Source organism: Vanellus vanellus (assembly GCF_965231255.1).
Source record: "Vanellus vanellus genome assembly, chromosome: 3".
Lineage (NCBI taxonomy): Eukaryota > Metazoa > Chordata > Aves > Charadriiformes > Charadriidae > Vanellus > Vanellus vanellus.
The window spans coordinates 37,903,799-37,919,977 of NC_138907.1; the positions used below are offsets into that span (position 1 = coordinate 37,903,799).

Here is a 16,179-nt window from a genome sequence, read left to right on the forward strand (position 1 = left end):
TCAGACTATTTGTGTAATAGTCACAAAGTATAATGCTAAAGCCAGTGCACATTAAAGAAAATTCACTATTGTGTATACGTGCATTTCACTTTTAAACATTGTTTTAGCTTGGTGGGATTTGTAGTATAAAAATGGCCAAGTGCATATATGTTTGGGCTTTTTAAAGTTTGAATAGTGCAAAGCAGTACCCAAGCCAGACAAAATAAGAACTAAACCCTCAGTAAATCAGTTCTGATTAAATTTTGTAAGAAAATAAAATAACTGCCAGGAAGAACTTGTGTTTTCAATAGGTAATTATAAGTCCACATGGAAAAACTGCAATTTTGTTCCTCATTATTGCATAACAGCAGGCACGTGTGTGGTAATTGTATCTGTGCTGTGTATGTGTATCTCCAGGGTGTTGCGTGGTCTTGCAGAGAACAGTGTAAGTGTATACATTCCCTTTACTTTTTCCCTCTCTTCCTCCCTCTGTAAGCTACCTCTATCTTGATGTGATGGGCCTAGAAATATAGAAAACCCCTTCCCCTTCCAAAAGAATAGAGAACACTGCAACACTAGGTTGGGATGAAGAAAACTACTTTTGCAAAAATCCCGTTAGTATCTCTCACAGAATATGTCTCAGAAACTAGAGAGCAGCTAGGGAAACGAAGTGTGTGAAGGAATTACATACATACCTACAATTTGAAGTTTCAACCAGTGTGCTGCAGTTTGTAACACAGTATGAAAGCACTGTAGTGTAGAGAGAGGAAATACCTTGTTGCTTCAGTGAATAAGAACTCTGGGATTGCTGGAGGGCTTTTATTGATAAACCACTTTATTCCCTTACAAGAGGTTTCAAGAGTGGGATATGAGAGAGAAAATGAAAAAAAAGCTTTATTTTCTTAATTTTTTTTTCTCTCTGGAATGTAATTTTTAGTGGGCTTGCGTGAAAGACTTACTGACGGCATTTAACAAATAAGGCATTGGACCTTGCCAAATAACCAGCAAGACTTGACCAGGATGCCTTCTGTACCCAAGCAATGTTGCTCTTACATAGCTAGAGTCATTGGGGCCAGATGAGAAAACATGGTCATGTGCATTTTCCTGTTGCATGCTGGCCTGTATTTGTACTCTTTACAATGGTATTTTTAGGGCAGTTTGCAACAAGAAAGACATAGAGCTTGGTGTCTGTTCAAAAGAGGAGGATTCTGGTTGATAGCTGTGGATAGTCACGTGTGGATGGATTCTTATATTTTACCATAGTTAACTCACTGGATAATTGCTGGATTTAGCTGGAGAGGTGTGGGGAGCAGCAACAGCCCTGAGGAGATTGGGAAGCCAGGGAATGAGGCGGGAATAATCTAAAGCTATCCAAAATGGTTGTAATTTTTACAGTAGTGGGCCAGACTTGAGTTCAAGGCTCAACTCTGTTATTTGAAATGCAGCTCCCTCTGAAAAAGAGATGTCCCTGTGTGACTCATATTCCACCTCCAGGTCTCCGATGAGAGGCTGTCTTTCTTTGCCTGTGTGTATCTCTCCTCTGTGTTGCCTCTGCATAGATCAGGCCAGAAATTGCTAGGAAAACACAAAACCTTGTTTTTTTACCATTTTTGAACTCAGCTGTACTCTGTGACAGGAGCCATTAGTGCTGTGGTTCAAATATTGACATGAAGGAATAAAGTCCTGGCTTTTCTTTACAAATGTAGTAGAAGTGTCCAAAGGAGGGTGGCATTACTTCTCCATTTAAACAGGTTCGTTTCTCACATTGAGTTTCTTAGCAGCTCCTTCCTTCCTTCCTTCCTTCCTTAGAGATATGAGGTGTGTTTTGCCAGGTTAAGTGATGGAGCCAAATACCTTATGGCATTAACCAGAGCAATTTCTGTCAGGTGTCAGTATATGTAAGGGAAGAAGTCATGTACATTGTGTGGCAATATGACAGTTCCCTAAAACCCTTTTATAGCAGTCCATCTTCCTGAAATGAGAAGAGGACTTTGGCAGGTGTTATTTGTCAGATTTGAAGAGGAAAAAATGAAGCCTATTTCTTAACAGTGATTGTCACCAGCTTCTGTGTATTAAATGAACTTGTTTTACAAGCACCAAAAGCACTCACATTTTGACTGTAGCAACAGCTTTTCGTAATACTGAAAAGTAGTCAAGTACATGGATTATGGTACTAAGCTGTCTGTCTCATGAAAACCTTAACAGGTTTAAAGCACTATTTCTAGCCTTAGGTTTTAAAAAATGGCAAGGTCTTATGAAACCTAAACTGTACTTTGAACTTTGTGTGTTGGAATAATCTCATATCAGTGATATTGGTGTTTTGTCATGTATTTCTTAATGTGTACATTTTCCTATTAACAGAATCTAAAATCCAAAAGACTACAATTTGAGCTGACAAATTGCAGTATAAAACATTCCTTTACAGGTTCTTTTGCAAAATAGGTTGTATAAGTAGTGGTACAGGACAGTATTTACTTCAAAACAGAGAAGTAACCTTAAAGATTGATTGATTTATTTATTTGCTATTATAGGTAGCTCAGTTGTCTTGGATTGAAAAGAAAGTAGCTGCTGCTCTCTTTGGGACTCCACCAACTTCAACAGTAGAAGAAGCATTGCAGAATTTCCTTAAGGTAAGTCGTAGCCAAGGGTTTTCCTGTGTGACTGTTTACCAGCTGCTATATGTGACTGCTGTCAAGATATCTGCTCAACAGATTATGTCCAGTAGCTATAAATCCAGGGCTCTCCTAAATACCACAGAGCTCTCTACTAAAATATTTTTTCTTTTCTATTTTAAAATTAGTTCGGAGATGAGTGGCTAGTACCTTCCTTCTCTTTCTTTAGTTTTAGAGAATTCTTCAATGACTTGCTGTGGTTAATATTTATTGGATTAAATGTGAGATGGATATAGATTAGTTATATATGCCATTGAAACAAATTAACCATAGTGATAACCGATCATTTGCCTGTTTCTGCGAGAGTTAACATAGCCAAGGAAAACTCTGACACTGAAACACTCCTCTTTCTCTGATCTGAAGCTCTTTCCATTGAATTTCAGTAGGACCCTTTGTTGTTCGTGGAGGTGAAATTACCTTTGTAGTCAAGTAGAAAAGAAAGCTCTGTCATATAGGTCCATGTTCCTGGACATTCTACTTGAATGCACAGTTATGAGAAAAGACCACATGAATGAACTAAACCTGTCTTTCAGTGTCTTTTATGTTAATCATTTCTACTTTTGGAGCTGCAAAATACAAGTTTTTCACTTGACTGAATTCAGAGCATAAACTTCCATCACCAGAATTATTTTCAGACAGTTTCTTAAAGGAAGTGGACAAGCATATTTTCTTCACTATCAAAGGTGCTTGTGTTCTGTGTTCTTAGTCTATTTAAAGACAGAATGATCTCCTGGATTTTGGAAAATACAATACATTACTATCTTCCCAGTTTAAGATATTTTATCTTTAAGGTCAAACTCCAAAGGTGGTAAAAATAATTTGAAATGTTCGCTTTAGCTTCAGGGAATTTTTTGGTGGGCTGTAGAGTAACTGTGGTTCTCAGTCACCTTCTGCAACAAAAATTAAATTACTGTCTAAAAGACAACTGTTTGGGTTTCTTTTTCAATTGTTTCATAATACACAGTTGTGGTGAAAGCAGCATTGTTTTGGTCCAAGGATTACAGCTATGATAAATTTCACTAATGTAATTTTTTCTGTCTGAAAAAATGTTTGTTGATTAAAGCTGCTTCTTCTTTAGTAGATAATTAGTAACATTTTTACTCATCTTTCAAGCTTCCATGATGTGTTTTAAAAGGAAGACAATCTTCACCTTTTTTTAACAACCTGAACTTTTCAGAAGATCGTAATGTAAAAAGAAAGGTGAACCCAGAGCTAGAAGATATGAGTCTGTGAAAAAAAAAATAATTATGAAGTTGATGAATACAGTTCACTGCTCATTACCTATTAGTGTGAATGGTTGATTGCTTGTTTATTTCTTTGATGAGGAAATAAATAGTAATCTAGAGAGAGCAATTTCTTCCAACCCACTGTGGAAGTGAATGAATCCAATAGATAGTCTATAGAATGATCTGGTATGTTTACAAAGTACTTAGGGAGAGAGCAGAGGAAGCAGTACAGAACATTTAAATGGGTTCAATATCAGCACCTCATGTGCCTGGTTTAGGGTCTGAGGTTTGAGTTTTCTTGAGTTTTATTTGAAGTGCTAAATAGATTGTGGTGCACACAGTGGCCATGATTCAGTCTGATGTTTGAGGAAGCTTAGTGCATTACTAAAAATGTTATGCAGACCACATAAATCTCATCACACAAGTTTTATATCTATTTTCTTTCCTGTTTTTTATTATTTAGGCAGAAGAAATGCATCCAGGATATTCCAAATACAATTATGTGTATTTGGCAAAGGTAACCAAGTTCTTTTAAAAACGATGATTTGTAGACTCTGGTATTCTTACAGTGGTCTGACTGGAAACAAAATGTTTTTTCTTCTCAGTGCTATAAAGATCTTGGCCAGAAAAACAATGCACTGAAGTACTGTGATTCTGCACTGTCAATTCTCTCAGTTACTAATGAGGTGGGTATTAAGAGTAATAACTCGTTCTCTTATGACCGCTGTCTTGTCTTTGGCACCCATTATTGCATTGACAGTAATAACATAATGTTTCACTTTTTCTTCTGAACACAGAACCTTCCTTTTTCCGCCACTCTAGGTTGGCTCATTACAGTTGTCTGTACCAACAGCTTTAAAAAAATCTTTGTTTGGGGAACTGTCAGGGACTTGCCTGTGTCAGAGGCTTTCAGAAATTGAATTGCGCTCTTTGTAATTCAACCCATTTCATTAGACTATCTAGCATAAGCAGTTCAGTGTGTCACTCTAGCTGTGCTGAAATTTTTCCCCAGACCTACTTTTTCTCAGTTGAAAGCATTCTGGATTTTTGTCCCACAGTCTCTGTCTTAGCTCCTGAAAGCCTCTGGTTTGTGAGTCTTGTCAAGGCTTCCAGGGCAGTGTGTTAGCTGTAGCAGAGGTAGATGAATTATTCAAGATTCCCTTTGTCTTCAACCACAGTGCAGTTAAGGAGGCACAGTTCTTCCAGTTACATCTGCTGGAGAATAGTTTATTCTAAGAGATTCTTTTGTAGGCCCTTTAGAGTATTTTTAGTACATGGACACAAAATTTCTAGAGATATTTGAGAGATTTTAAGTGATTTAATTTAATATAAACCAAGTCATGGCAAGAAGGTTCGCTCTGTCTGATCTCGTGTAGAAGCAAGTTCCATAATTACCGACCTATGACTGGAAATGTCTTACCATCCTAGAGCATGACAAGTTCAAACCTGAGCTTTGTCAGCCTAAGGGACCCCCTTTGAGCACAGCAGATGTGGTAGGGAGAGAGAGGTGATTCCAGAGACGAATTGGCCCTATCCCATTTAATTCTTTGAAGTTAAGGAAAAAGACCATTAAATAACTCTGTAACTTGATTGACAATAAATGCGGTGTGTGGAGCACTAACATGTTTATGTCAAGTGTTCCTGCTGGGAAGAAAGGCCACTGCATGCCTCACCAGCAGCTGCTCTTGGGTGGCCTTTATTTTTGGCCCAAGTTATAGAATGTACCAATCATAAATTAAGCTATCATGCTTCAGTTCAGTGTTTCTTAAAATATATATTGATACAGATATGACATTAATAATCTCTTAACTCTGCTGTATTCTTTAGTTGCTGTTGAAATGTACCTTCAGCTTGCCTATTACAGAGCATAGGAAAGACTGCTATAAATTATCTATTATTTGGTACCTTACATCTTTGCATAAAAAGTGGGACCAGTAGTGTAAGGGAGAGAGCACACATCTGAAATTGCTTGAACTCAGCCTGTTTTGTATATATCTGCACTGACTGTGCTGGTGAAATTTTTGTTTTTCCTGTATTCAACTTACTACGGGCCAGGTAGTATTGCAATGAACTCTGAAGTTATCTGGTGAAATTGCAAACAAACATATATCACAGAAACTTCTGGTGGGCAGAAGACTGCCTGTGTTTTGTAAACTGGAAGTCATTCAACATATTCATAATGACTCCTTGAAAAAGTATAGAGATAGTATAGGTTGGGATTCATCTTTGATAACAATAGCTCGACAAAATCTTGGTGACCAGGGGTAGTTGCTGAGGCTCCTTCTACATTCAGTTGAGAGAGAGAGAGATGCATCCAGGTGCCTCATTCTGCCTCTCTCTGTCCCCTGGTGGTAGAGATGTGAAGATAGTGTAAGATGTGTACCTGAGACACCTGACTCTTAGACTGTGCAGTTAATGAGAGGTGAATCCTGCCTCTAAAGTCCAGTGTCATCAGTCTAAATGTGAGCTGGAGTTCAGAATGTCCTGGGCCACCTTGGTAAAAGGAATGCCCCATCACATTTCTGAAGTACCGGCAGGCCTGAGAAGGAGGGGAAACCCTAAGGTAAAAGCAGGAATTTGGGAGCAGTCTGAGGAGGGGGGGGGGGGGTGGTGTATTCTGGCAAGTAGGATGGTGATAAGAATGAGAATGATACTGGTTTGTGAACAGAAGAAAGAGGGGCAAATGGGCCCCAAAAATCTTTTGTCCATCTGAAGAGGACAAGATGTTTTGTCCTCTTCTGTTTTGACTAATTCTATAGATATCACAGATTTGTCTGCTTTGTCTTGTTTATTTGTGATGTGTTTTCAGTTAAGTTTAGAAAAAAAAAGTCCAGGAAAATATGGCATACATGGCATTGAGGCATTAGTGTGTAATTCAATTAAAAAAAAAAAAGCAGCAGCAAGCACAAGGTAAAACCAAGTGCACGCTGAAAAGAATAACTATAAAATGGAGCTCTGGAACACAAACTCTGCTGATGTTGTTACCTTAAGTCCCATCTGAATTAGAATATTACATGGGTTTTTGGTTATAGTGTTAGAGAAATACTGTTACTGATTTTTGGGGGAAACATATTGGAAGTGGTTAAGGGCTTGGAGCTGTAAATAGGAATAACATTTAGTCAGGTTTTTTAAAGGGAGAGAAGAGACTGTAATAAGACTAAAGAGATGTTGGGGAGACAGTAATAAACAGATGCTGATAAAGTGCCTGAATTGACTATAGCCCTGTAAAAGATTGGGTTCGTGGTCTGAAACAGAAAACACAGGTCAGCAGCAATCCAAAGATTTCTTTCAGTTTGTCACAGCACAGGATCTCGAGGTTGTCAGCATGGTATGTTCTCAGAGTCATGCAAAACCTATCATTCCCAAGTGCAATCATAGTTTCTCATCTGAGTTTTCTCTGTTTCTTAAGGCAGTGGAATTCCTTGATTGTTTTTAAATGTTGGCTTCTACTGGGAAACATGTATATGTATAAAGGCATAAAATTGGGAGCAGACTGAGAGACAAAGTTGCTGGAAATGTGCCACATTGAGGAAATATATAGTATTTCATGATACAAATCATCCTGCAGCATAAGTATAAAAAATAATCATATACAATAGTTTACTTTTTATTGCTTCTGAGCATCCACAGTTTCTAGTGACTTCAGTGGGAACAAGAGATGCTGAGTATCAGTAAAGTAGCCCATAGCTCATTTTAATCCTCAGGTCAAATGCTCAGCTGGTCTAACTCAGGACACTTCTGCGACACTTTGTCTAGGATTCATTTCATGTAACACTTCAAGTTAAGTGAGATGATTTTTGTCTTGAATGTTGTATCACATCCAAACATCCTTTCTGTGCATCTGTTCTACCACTTACAGAATATGTGTTTAATTCAACGGGTAGGGGGGTTTCCAAACAGAGGTAATTCTTGTTAAAGAAAAAAAAATAATCAGACAGCCAGTTTCAACCCTATTACGAACCTGAAAAAGCACACCGAAGAAATCATAGAAGAAGAGACAAGTTCTGGTTGAATGACTCCTGTAAGTCCTAATACCAGTTTTTAAAAGTAGTTTGCCACAATTTTAACTAATCAGTCTATGCATCTTTTTATTTTGAAAGGAAATAGAGACATTTTGGTGCAAATTACATCTGAAAAATGCAGCTGATGCTACAGTACTACTTTAGAGACCTTTCTCTTTATCCTCTCTACTCTAAACAAAAACCTCCAATGAATCATACGGTCCTTCCTTGGCCATAAATACTGTCATGCTGTAGAGTGGTACTTCACTGCTGGAGGTGCACAGGACATTAAATTGTCCTGCTTTTCTCTGGTTGCTGTCCAGGTGGATAACCTCAGGGTCCTGGGAAACATTCACCCCTTCAGTGAAAGAGAGATCCTGATGTTCAGGGTTGCTGTGAGTTATTGTAAAGTGCATAACAGCTGCTCTGTTTATCTAGTAGATGTTGCATTACCCTTACTGAGACTCATTACTTTGTAGTGCGCTCAAAGCCTTGGTGAGTGTGACTACATGAAGGGCTGTTGAAACCAGATGTGGTGGACTATTGTGATGGAGAAAAATGAGTTTTTTAAATTTGGAGAGAAAAACATAATTTAAACTTGAAAACATGAGCATTCATCTTTTACATAGAAAGACAAAATGAGTGGGTGAGGACGTGTGCTTGATTAAACACATAACGCTTTGTATGTAAGGGGAATACAGCACTAATTTCTTGTTTATAACAAAGATTGTTGGGTATTTTTAAGGGTGGAACTTGTAGAAAACTGACGTCTCAATTTAAGATTATAAAGTATAATAGTATAGAAATTATTTTTTCTTGTATCTGGAGATGAGCATGGGTGTGAGAGTGAACTCTGTGCTTGTAAGATCAGCACAGACCAGTAAGATCACCACAAAGGGATTAACAGCCTAGCAGAGAAAGAGATTAAAATTTCAAGTTTCTGGTCTCTATGACATTTTTTGAAAATGAATCTGAAAAGCAGCAGTTGTATTACAAAAAATGTAGTCTTGGAAAAGCTGAAGACAGGAAAGTCAGTAGAATGCAAAGCAAATCTATTTGCACTGAGAGTTGCTGAAAGTCTTACTTAAAATGCAGATGAAAACTTCCCTGAAGTTGAGAATGTATTTTACAAAGTTACTGGTGATTTAAAAAATATAATCTTAATTTCAAAAACACTCCCTCCTTCCCAGCTATTAAAAATGAAGGCAATTCAGAGTTGAAATTAACAAGTGAGAGAGATTTAGATATTACAGAAATTGACCATTATGGCATTCACTTCTTACAGGTGTAGAATGGCAGGAAGCAGAGACTTATTAAAGACTCTGCCTTTGGTCTCAGTGACATTTGAAACTGTAGAAAAACCCATGTAGAGGAGGAGGTGAATGTAATAATGGGCAGGAACAATGGCTGAATATTTACACAAGAATGCAGCTGCTGAGGAGAAATCATACCCGTAAGATTTTCTTACATTTTTTTACATCACCGTAAATGATTTCCCTGGTCATTAATTTACATTTTTAATATTGTCTCTAAGGAAAAGAGTGGGAGTTACAGAGAGTTGGAAGAGAGGGCAGAGTATAAACTTCAGCACCCATCAGCTGTTCCTGTTACAACAGACCATTTGTATATCTTGAATTTTCCACAGCAGATTTTTTAAGGAATGCCTATTCCAGCCACCATAGATTGGTCATATGTAGCAGACCTTGCTGTGATATTTCCAATAGATCTCATTTGGAGCTGCTGTGGTAATCTGTCCTAAGCAAGATTTTGAGGAGGAAAAAGTAATTTGCTTTTGCTTTTTAAATGAAGGGTACAAATTATGACTCGATTATGAAAAAACTATCCATTGAAATTATGTGAATAATTTGGGTTACCCTTATAAAAAATGTTTTTGTTTTCTCATCAAACAGAACATTTTCTTTTCTCAACATCATCAGCTCAATACGAAATGTCATTGTTTTAGAGGATATTAATTCCTTTCGATTTTATGCACATTTGTTCTCCAAATGCCAAGCAAAAGTCCATGGTGTTTCAATTACAAAATGATGGAATTATTCAGATTTATGTTTGTTTTGAATTCTAGGCTATTGTTTTCCTGCTAATACTGTTTGTGGAGTTGAACAAAAATTTCCCAATAGCTACCACCAACCCAAAATTGAAGTATCTTTTGAATCTATTTTAAAAAACCTATTCTTTAGTTAGCAATTCTATTTACACTGAATATGAGTGCTTCAAGCTCAGGGAATGGGCCATTTAAAAACTCATCATAAAGAGATCAGATTTCAAACTGTAAAATGCTGGTAAAAATGAGACATTTGTAAAAGAGCTGCTAAAAGAATTTGAGACCTCCTATATTTTACATTGTTTTGCACTTCAGAGAATACAGTCTATTTTTCTCTGTCTTAGTGATCAGACTGATTTGCCTTTTGCATGCTTTTGAAGTCATTGCCAAAAGGTTTGCTTGCATTGTCTGCTTATTCTTTCTCCCCCTCCAAAAACGATTCCAAAAAATGATGAAGATATTTTTTGTAGTGTAGTGATTTCATACATAAGGATAAAGTCCATCCTGATAAACACCAAGCTTATTATATTTATGATTAAATTGACTAGCTTATCACAAAGTATTCATTTCAACATCCTATCAAAGGTAACACAGTTTTAGCATAGTTCTTAGTGTGGCAGGAATGACCAATGGACAATTCCTTAAAGAGTGGAGTGTATCTCCTCTGCTGGCATGCTGACAATGCAGGGGGAGAGTGGGAGCAGCATTCATGGAGGTGGTGGTGCACTGCAGGATGAAGAGGTTCGTAATTGGTTTCTATTTTTGTAGAGTGACTGAGGGAAGTCAGGCTTCCAGGATTTTGAAATATATTGTCTCAGAGACAATACAGAGGGTAAGGAGAGTCTCAACAGGTGTCTTTCTGAAGGGGCTGTAACTGGACATGATGGTGTTCAAGTTGTTTCAGTGATGACTGGTCCCACCATGGTGGGGGCAGCAGCTGGACAGAAAGAGGGGAATGATTTGGACACCAAAAGCTCCACATTGTGTACAACAGTAAAAGAAAACAAGATTACAGGTGAAACTTCGTCTTTTAAGTTAGAAAAGAACTCATGGATAAAAATTTTACCTGATTATTAATTATTCTAAGTTGAATTCTGCCATTTTGTAATTTTTCTACAGCAGTCCTTGAACTAGCTGAACTGTTCATTAGCAATCTTCTGGGTGTGAAAGGGTGTTTTTCCCTATATTTGAAGTATAATCAGAAAATGTGGAATTATTGTCAGCTACATATTTTAAAGCTGTGCTTGCCTTGGTCCTAAAAGCCTTGAGAAGTCATGGTTCATCCCCAGTGGAAGATACTAAAAGTATGAAAGAACATAAAATGCCCTAACTTGTGACATACAGCAGTCGTATAGAAAGTTGCAAGTGGATGATTGCATTGGTTTATTGAAATATCTAAAGGGAAAAACAGTATTATGCAATTGTATGGAAATTAACGCCTACTACTGTCACACCAACTGTGAGAGTCTGTCATGAAACTGAGAATGGATAACATATAACTTTATGTGATTTATATTGTCTACAAGAGCTATTACTCTCTAATTAACGATCCTTGTGCATGTTTGGGAGTCTCTTCTGTTAGAGTGCAGGATTTCTCCTGGAGCTGCGATGGCATGATACAGCTGTAACAAAAACAGGGGTGCCTCTCAGCACCTCATTGCTGTTACTGCATATCAGAGTACAGCTTTGGACCACCCTTGCAGCCCAGCTCATTTAACATACCATGCAGCCTTGCTGACTTCAATGAAACCCTACAGGATGCATGTCAGCTTGGGATTTGGCAGTGGTTGCACACAATTATGTTATAGTTGGCTGGTGTAACCATTTTGGCTGTGGTCATGGGGTTGTATCATTTTCTGTTGACAGTTGGGACTTTGTCAAGTGCACACATGTGCAGTGCCTGGGTTGAATGTGTTTAGTGCATAAGGAAATAATTAGCAGAGATGTAAGGTAAAATCATTATCTTTCTGTCTCTGCTTTAATTGCATTTAATTTTTATATGCACATTTATATGAGTATGTCTGTGTATATGTATTTATCAGTAAGTTTTTTCAGCAGAAATTAACTGTCAAAATGTGCGCGACCTCTAGTTAAGCCAACATTCCTTCTTTCCCACCAGCTCTCTCTTCTGTCTTGCTCTGGCTTTCAACTCCCTCTCTTCCCTTGTTCAGTCCCTGGCCTCCCAAGTCTTTTTTTCCTGTTCATATCCCCTGTGGATGAAGAAACATAAAAGAAAAGCAACTAAATAGGAAGAAGGGAAAATACAGTCACTGACCCTGTAATTTGAATACCTTTTGTGTAGCAGTTTGCAGAACATTTTGAACTTATATTCAACTCTGAAAGTGATATGAGAAGTGTTTAATGAATGTAAGCCTTGACAGTAGAAAGTCAAAGTTGAAAATGGCTGTGTATTCAGTCAGCGCTGAACTAAGCCTCAGGGTGAACAAATGGGACTGACGCAAATCTATTGCATTCCTTCTACAACTTGTGCCTCTTCTCTCCCTGCTGCACTCTAACAGGAGATCAAAGCCTGCACATCTTTAAAAAAAAAAAAAAAAAAAGAGGGGAAAAAGCCGACCTCATTGTTCATTTTTAGAAAGCCACAGACCCAGAAATCAATGAAGAAGAGAGTTGGCCAAATACAGGATTTATGGCTTTCTCTTCCTATTAACAGTCAAGCTTTGGGCGTTGATGAAGTTTACATCCTTAAAACTGGAGACTGGTACATTGAACAGAGTTGTGGCTTCTCTCTCCTTTTAGTGTGACACACCTCTTGGTCTGGAAGGACTCTATCCAAAGCTGACATAATAGTTCCCTTCACTGACCATTCTCAACTTTGTTTTTAATGCCATTACTGATTTTTTTAAATGCTTTTGCCATCTGAGTTCTTATTATTGACTGGAAGCCGCTGGCTCAATTAATGCAGCCTGTTAAGTAGTTTGCAACAGTAATAATTCCTGCTTTTACTGATGCTGTCTTGTTCAGAACTGGCAACCCAAAGGTAGGTCGCTTTGCACGTTTGCAGTTTGTTCTCCAGCTAGTTCTTAGAACAATCGTGGGTTTATTTCATTATTTTTCCTCAGCCCAGAGGAAGATTCAAGAAAGATTGACCAATATTTTTGGGACCTTTGCAACTCATTAAGGCTTATTGCCCAATATAATCCTTTGCTTCTAAGGAGAGAAACAATTATGCAAGGTTGTTTGGAGATATATTTTTAAAATGTGTTATCATGCAAAGTGAGTAAAGAATCTTATCAACCCATGAAAAGCTGAACATCAGTCAGATATGAGAAAACCTGCATCTTTATTATTTTTGGCTTAGAAAAGTGTGAAAAGAGCAGGACCAGATACAATGAAACCTTTTTCTTAATAGCATGGGACAATATCTGGCTTTTTACTGTTTTGTTTAATGGAGTTTAGAATCATTTTCACAAGTTGACCACATGCAATACAGAAAAGTGTATTTTCCCTGAATTAATCAACATATTGATACAAATGTTGAGTTTTCCAATTTTTATTGAAAGTCATTGGCTGGTGCTCCCGGCAGCCTGTAGTGACATGGAGTTTAAGGGGTGCTGAATTCAGTTTGACATTTCCTTCTGTTAGAGTATTTTGGCAAGAGCTCACTGGCTTTGCAGTGTGTGCCTTTTAAGGCCTCTGATAAATGATTAGGCAGATAGTTTAGCCTATTGTTGCCAGTGGGACCAAGGCAGTGACTCCAAGAGAAGTGTCCAGCTAATGTATTAGTGCCTTAATCCAGACCAATAATATAATGTAGTTTGACATGTCTGGCATATGGTTTCTATCATCTCAATATTCTTCTTTATTCCTCCGTGACATTATAGACAACTAACCAAAATAAAGAGAAGCAGGAATTTCTTCACCCGTAAAATGTATTTTAAAACGTCCTATGTTTTGTTCCAGCTCTTTGGTTGATTGGATAATGAAGTGATCCTGAAATTCAGTGATTACTTCACTGTCTGTCTACAGTATTTTCTTTCAGAATTGCCTCTGGCGTTATCTGGGAAAGAAATACTGGTCTCTGTCATTAGAAATACTTGCACAAAATTTGTGAAGTGCAAGTGCTTTTGGCTTGCACTGCTAAGCACACGTGGCTGCATGTATTGGGTGTTTGGACCCTTACCAGCCTGCAGGTATGAGGTGCTGACATTTTAAAAATGTGGTTTTAAACCAAGGTGCAGTTTGCAAGAAGTTTTGCTATGGCAAGTAAAGCAAGTGGATTATATCCAGGAGACTTTTCAAAAGTAAGTAGAATAGTGGAGTTTTTGTACTGTGATTAAGTGTTCATATGCATGTACCCCTTTCCGAACAGATTATACATGGAATAGCCAAAAGGTATGTTACTGGTTACCTGTGAAAGAGTCTGTGGGCTGGATTTGGTTTAAAGCCCTGTGCAAACTATGCTCTTACACATCAGCCTAAAAGGAGCCTTTCCCTTCTGTCCTAGGAGGTATATATTATAATGTTGGCTCTGAGCATAGCAGATTACTTGCCTCTTGCTCCTCCATTGGCTCCACTCTGCTATGAGCCCAGTAGTGTAGGCAGAGCCCATCAACACCAGTAAGGAAAATAGTGAGGGTGTAGTCAGTCCGTGGTGGTTATTGCAAGTAGGTATGGCCGTATGCACTGAAACCACAATCTAACCTGTGTCATTAATTACGTTTCCCAATATTTTCTTGTTAATTGCACAATAAATCGTTAGCAAACATCACAGAAATATCTTCAGAAAAACTGCACACAGTTGGGTTGCAAGCTTATTTAACGTATAAGGCAAGGCAATACTTTATGCAAAGTACACCAATAAAAGTTGTAGCCTAAGCTGAAAGGCTTACTGGTCTGCTGAGAAGGTTATTTGTGGCTAACATGTTAAGTGCTTTAACAGAGCTGTAAAGGGAGGGCTGCCATCTGGCTCTTGTTTTCACTTCAAACTTTATTTCTGCAATCACTGATAAATTAACTTACTATGCAGTCTTGTACAGTCTGTGGCTGTTGCAGTTGTGTGTTATGTCTGTTGTTAGTAAAGAAATGTGGATAGGCACGTATTAGGCAAAAGAAGGGATTTATCCTATCTAAGTTGATGCATGATTGTCTGTTTCTTTCAGGATAAAGAGGCCCAGAAAGACTTAGAGGCTTTACTTCTCACACTGAAGCTGTGATACTACACACTTTAACTCTTCACGCTGTGATAGCATTGCAAAACTAAAATGAGAATCTATAGTGACTGGGAACTGCAGGTGAATTGCAGCTAAGTCAATGGGAAAACTGTCATTGATTTTGGTTGACTTGGGTCATGACCTCTAAGCATCTGGCAATTATGATATGAAAATGATGCATTCATTCTTGATTATTTATAATCTTGTACTGAAGTTTAATTTTAGATTGCTGACACTGTGAGTCTGATTCTCTGAACATGAAGTCCACTGCTGGCAATGGACATACTGGGTGTTAGAATGCAAAATGGATAAATCACTCTGAAAGATTAATTGACTAGTATGTGATGCCAGCATAGAACTGTGTGTAGCAAAACCAAACAAAATATTTCTATAGTAAATTATATTTGTATCGACTAATTTACACAGGTGTGTACAAAAGAAAATCATGAATGTTTATGTTTACACATTACTCTTATAAAATTAGAATCTTGTTGAAGTTAAAGAAAAAGCTGTTGCCTCCACAAAGCTCTTTTTATTTTAAACCTACTGTTGGTTTTACATGGAAATGTGAAAATTTTATAAATTTAATATTAAAGTTATATTTTATTTGTAACATCAAGTACGATATTAAAAATCAGACCAACGAAATTGTTTTAGATTAATCTGTTACATCTGTGATGTTTAAAGGATTTGTTACAGGACCTCCATCAAGTTTGTGCATCCTGGCTCTTTCTCTTTGAACAGTTGCCTAGCGTGGTGGTGTCAGTGTGTCTTCGGAGAACCTAGTGTAGCGTGTGATCATCACTAACCTTTTAAACCATCTATATAACATAACCTGTACATAAAAATAGACTAATTAAAGACCCACTGCTTCTTTCTGAGTGTGTAGGACAGCAATGTTTTCAATAAAATGTAACAGGTAGGGAAAGAATTTTGTTCACCAATGGACCAATCCAGAATTCACCAAACTCTGTAGAGAAATAAAGGCCAGTTTTCATTGGCATTTAATTCAGGATCTTGATCTAGATGCAGGGAGTGTACCTGGAAGAAGTAAGCATTTCTCTT

General features: G+C 37.6%; 1 protein-coding gene across 1 annotated transcript in view; it reads left to right on the forward strand.

Moving 5' to 3' along the window:
• The window catches only part of RMDN2 (regulator of microtubule dynamics 2), a gene marked incomplete at its 5' end in the record, with an annotated part of 48,267 nt that extends 32,515 nt beyond the window's left edge, over window positions 1-15,752 (forward strand). Inside the window, 5 exons of the mRNA XM_082480173.1 lie at window positions 2,511-2,609; window positions 4,341-4,394; window positions 4,483-4,563; window positions 13,931-13,978; window positions 15,064-15,752. Coding sequence (XP_082336299.1) covers window positions 2,511-2,609; window positions 4,341-4,394; window positions 4,483-4,563; window positions 13,931-13,978; window positions 15,064-15,117 — 336 coding nt within the window. The 3' untranslated portion in view covers window positions 15,118-15,752. The remainder of the gene's footprint in view (window positions 1-2,510; window positions 2,610-4,340; window positions 4,395-4,482; window positions 4,564-13,930; window positions 13,979-15,063) is intronic.
• Window positions 15,753-16,179: the final 427 nt, after the last annotated feature.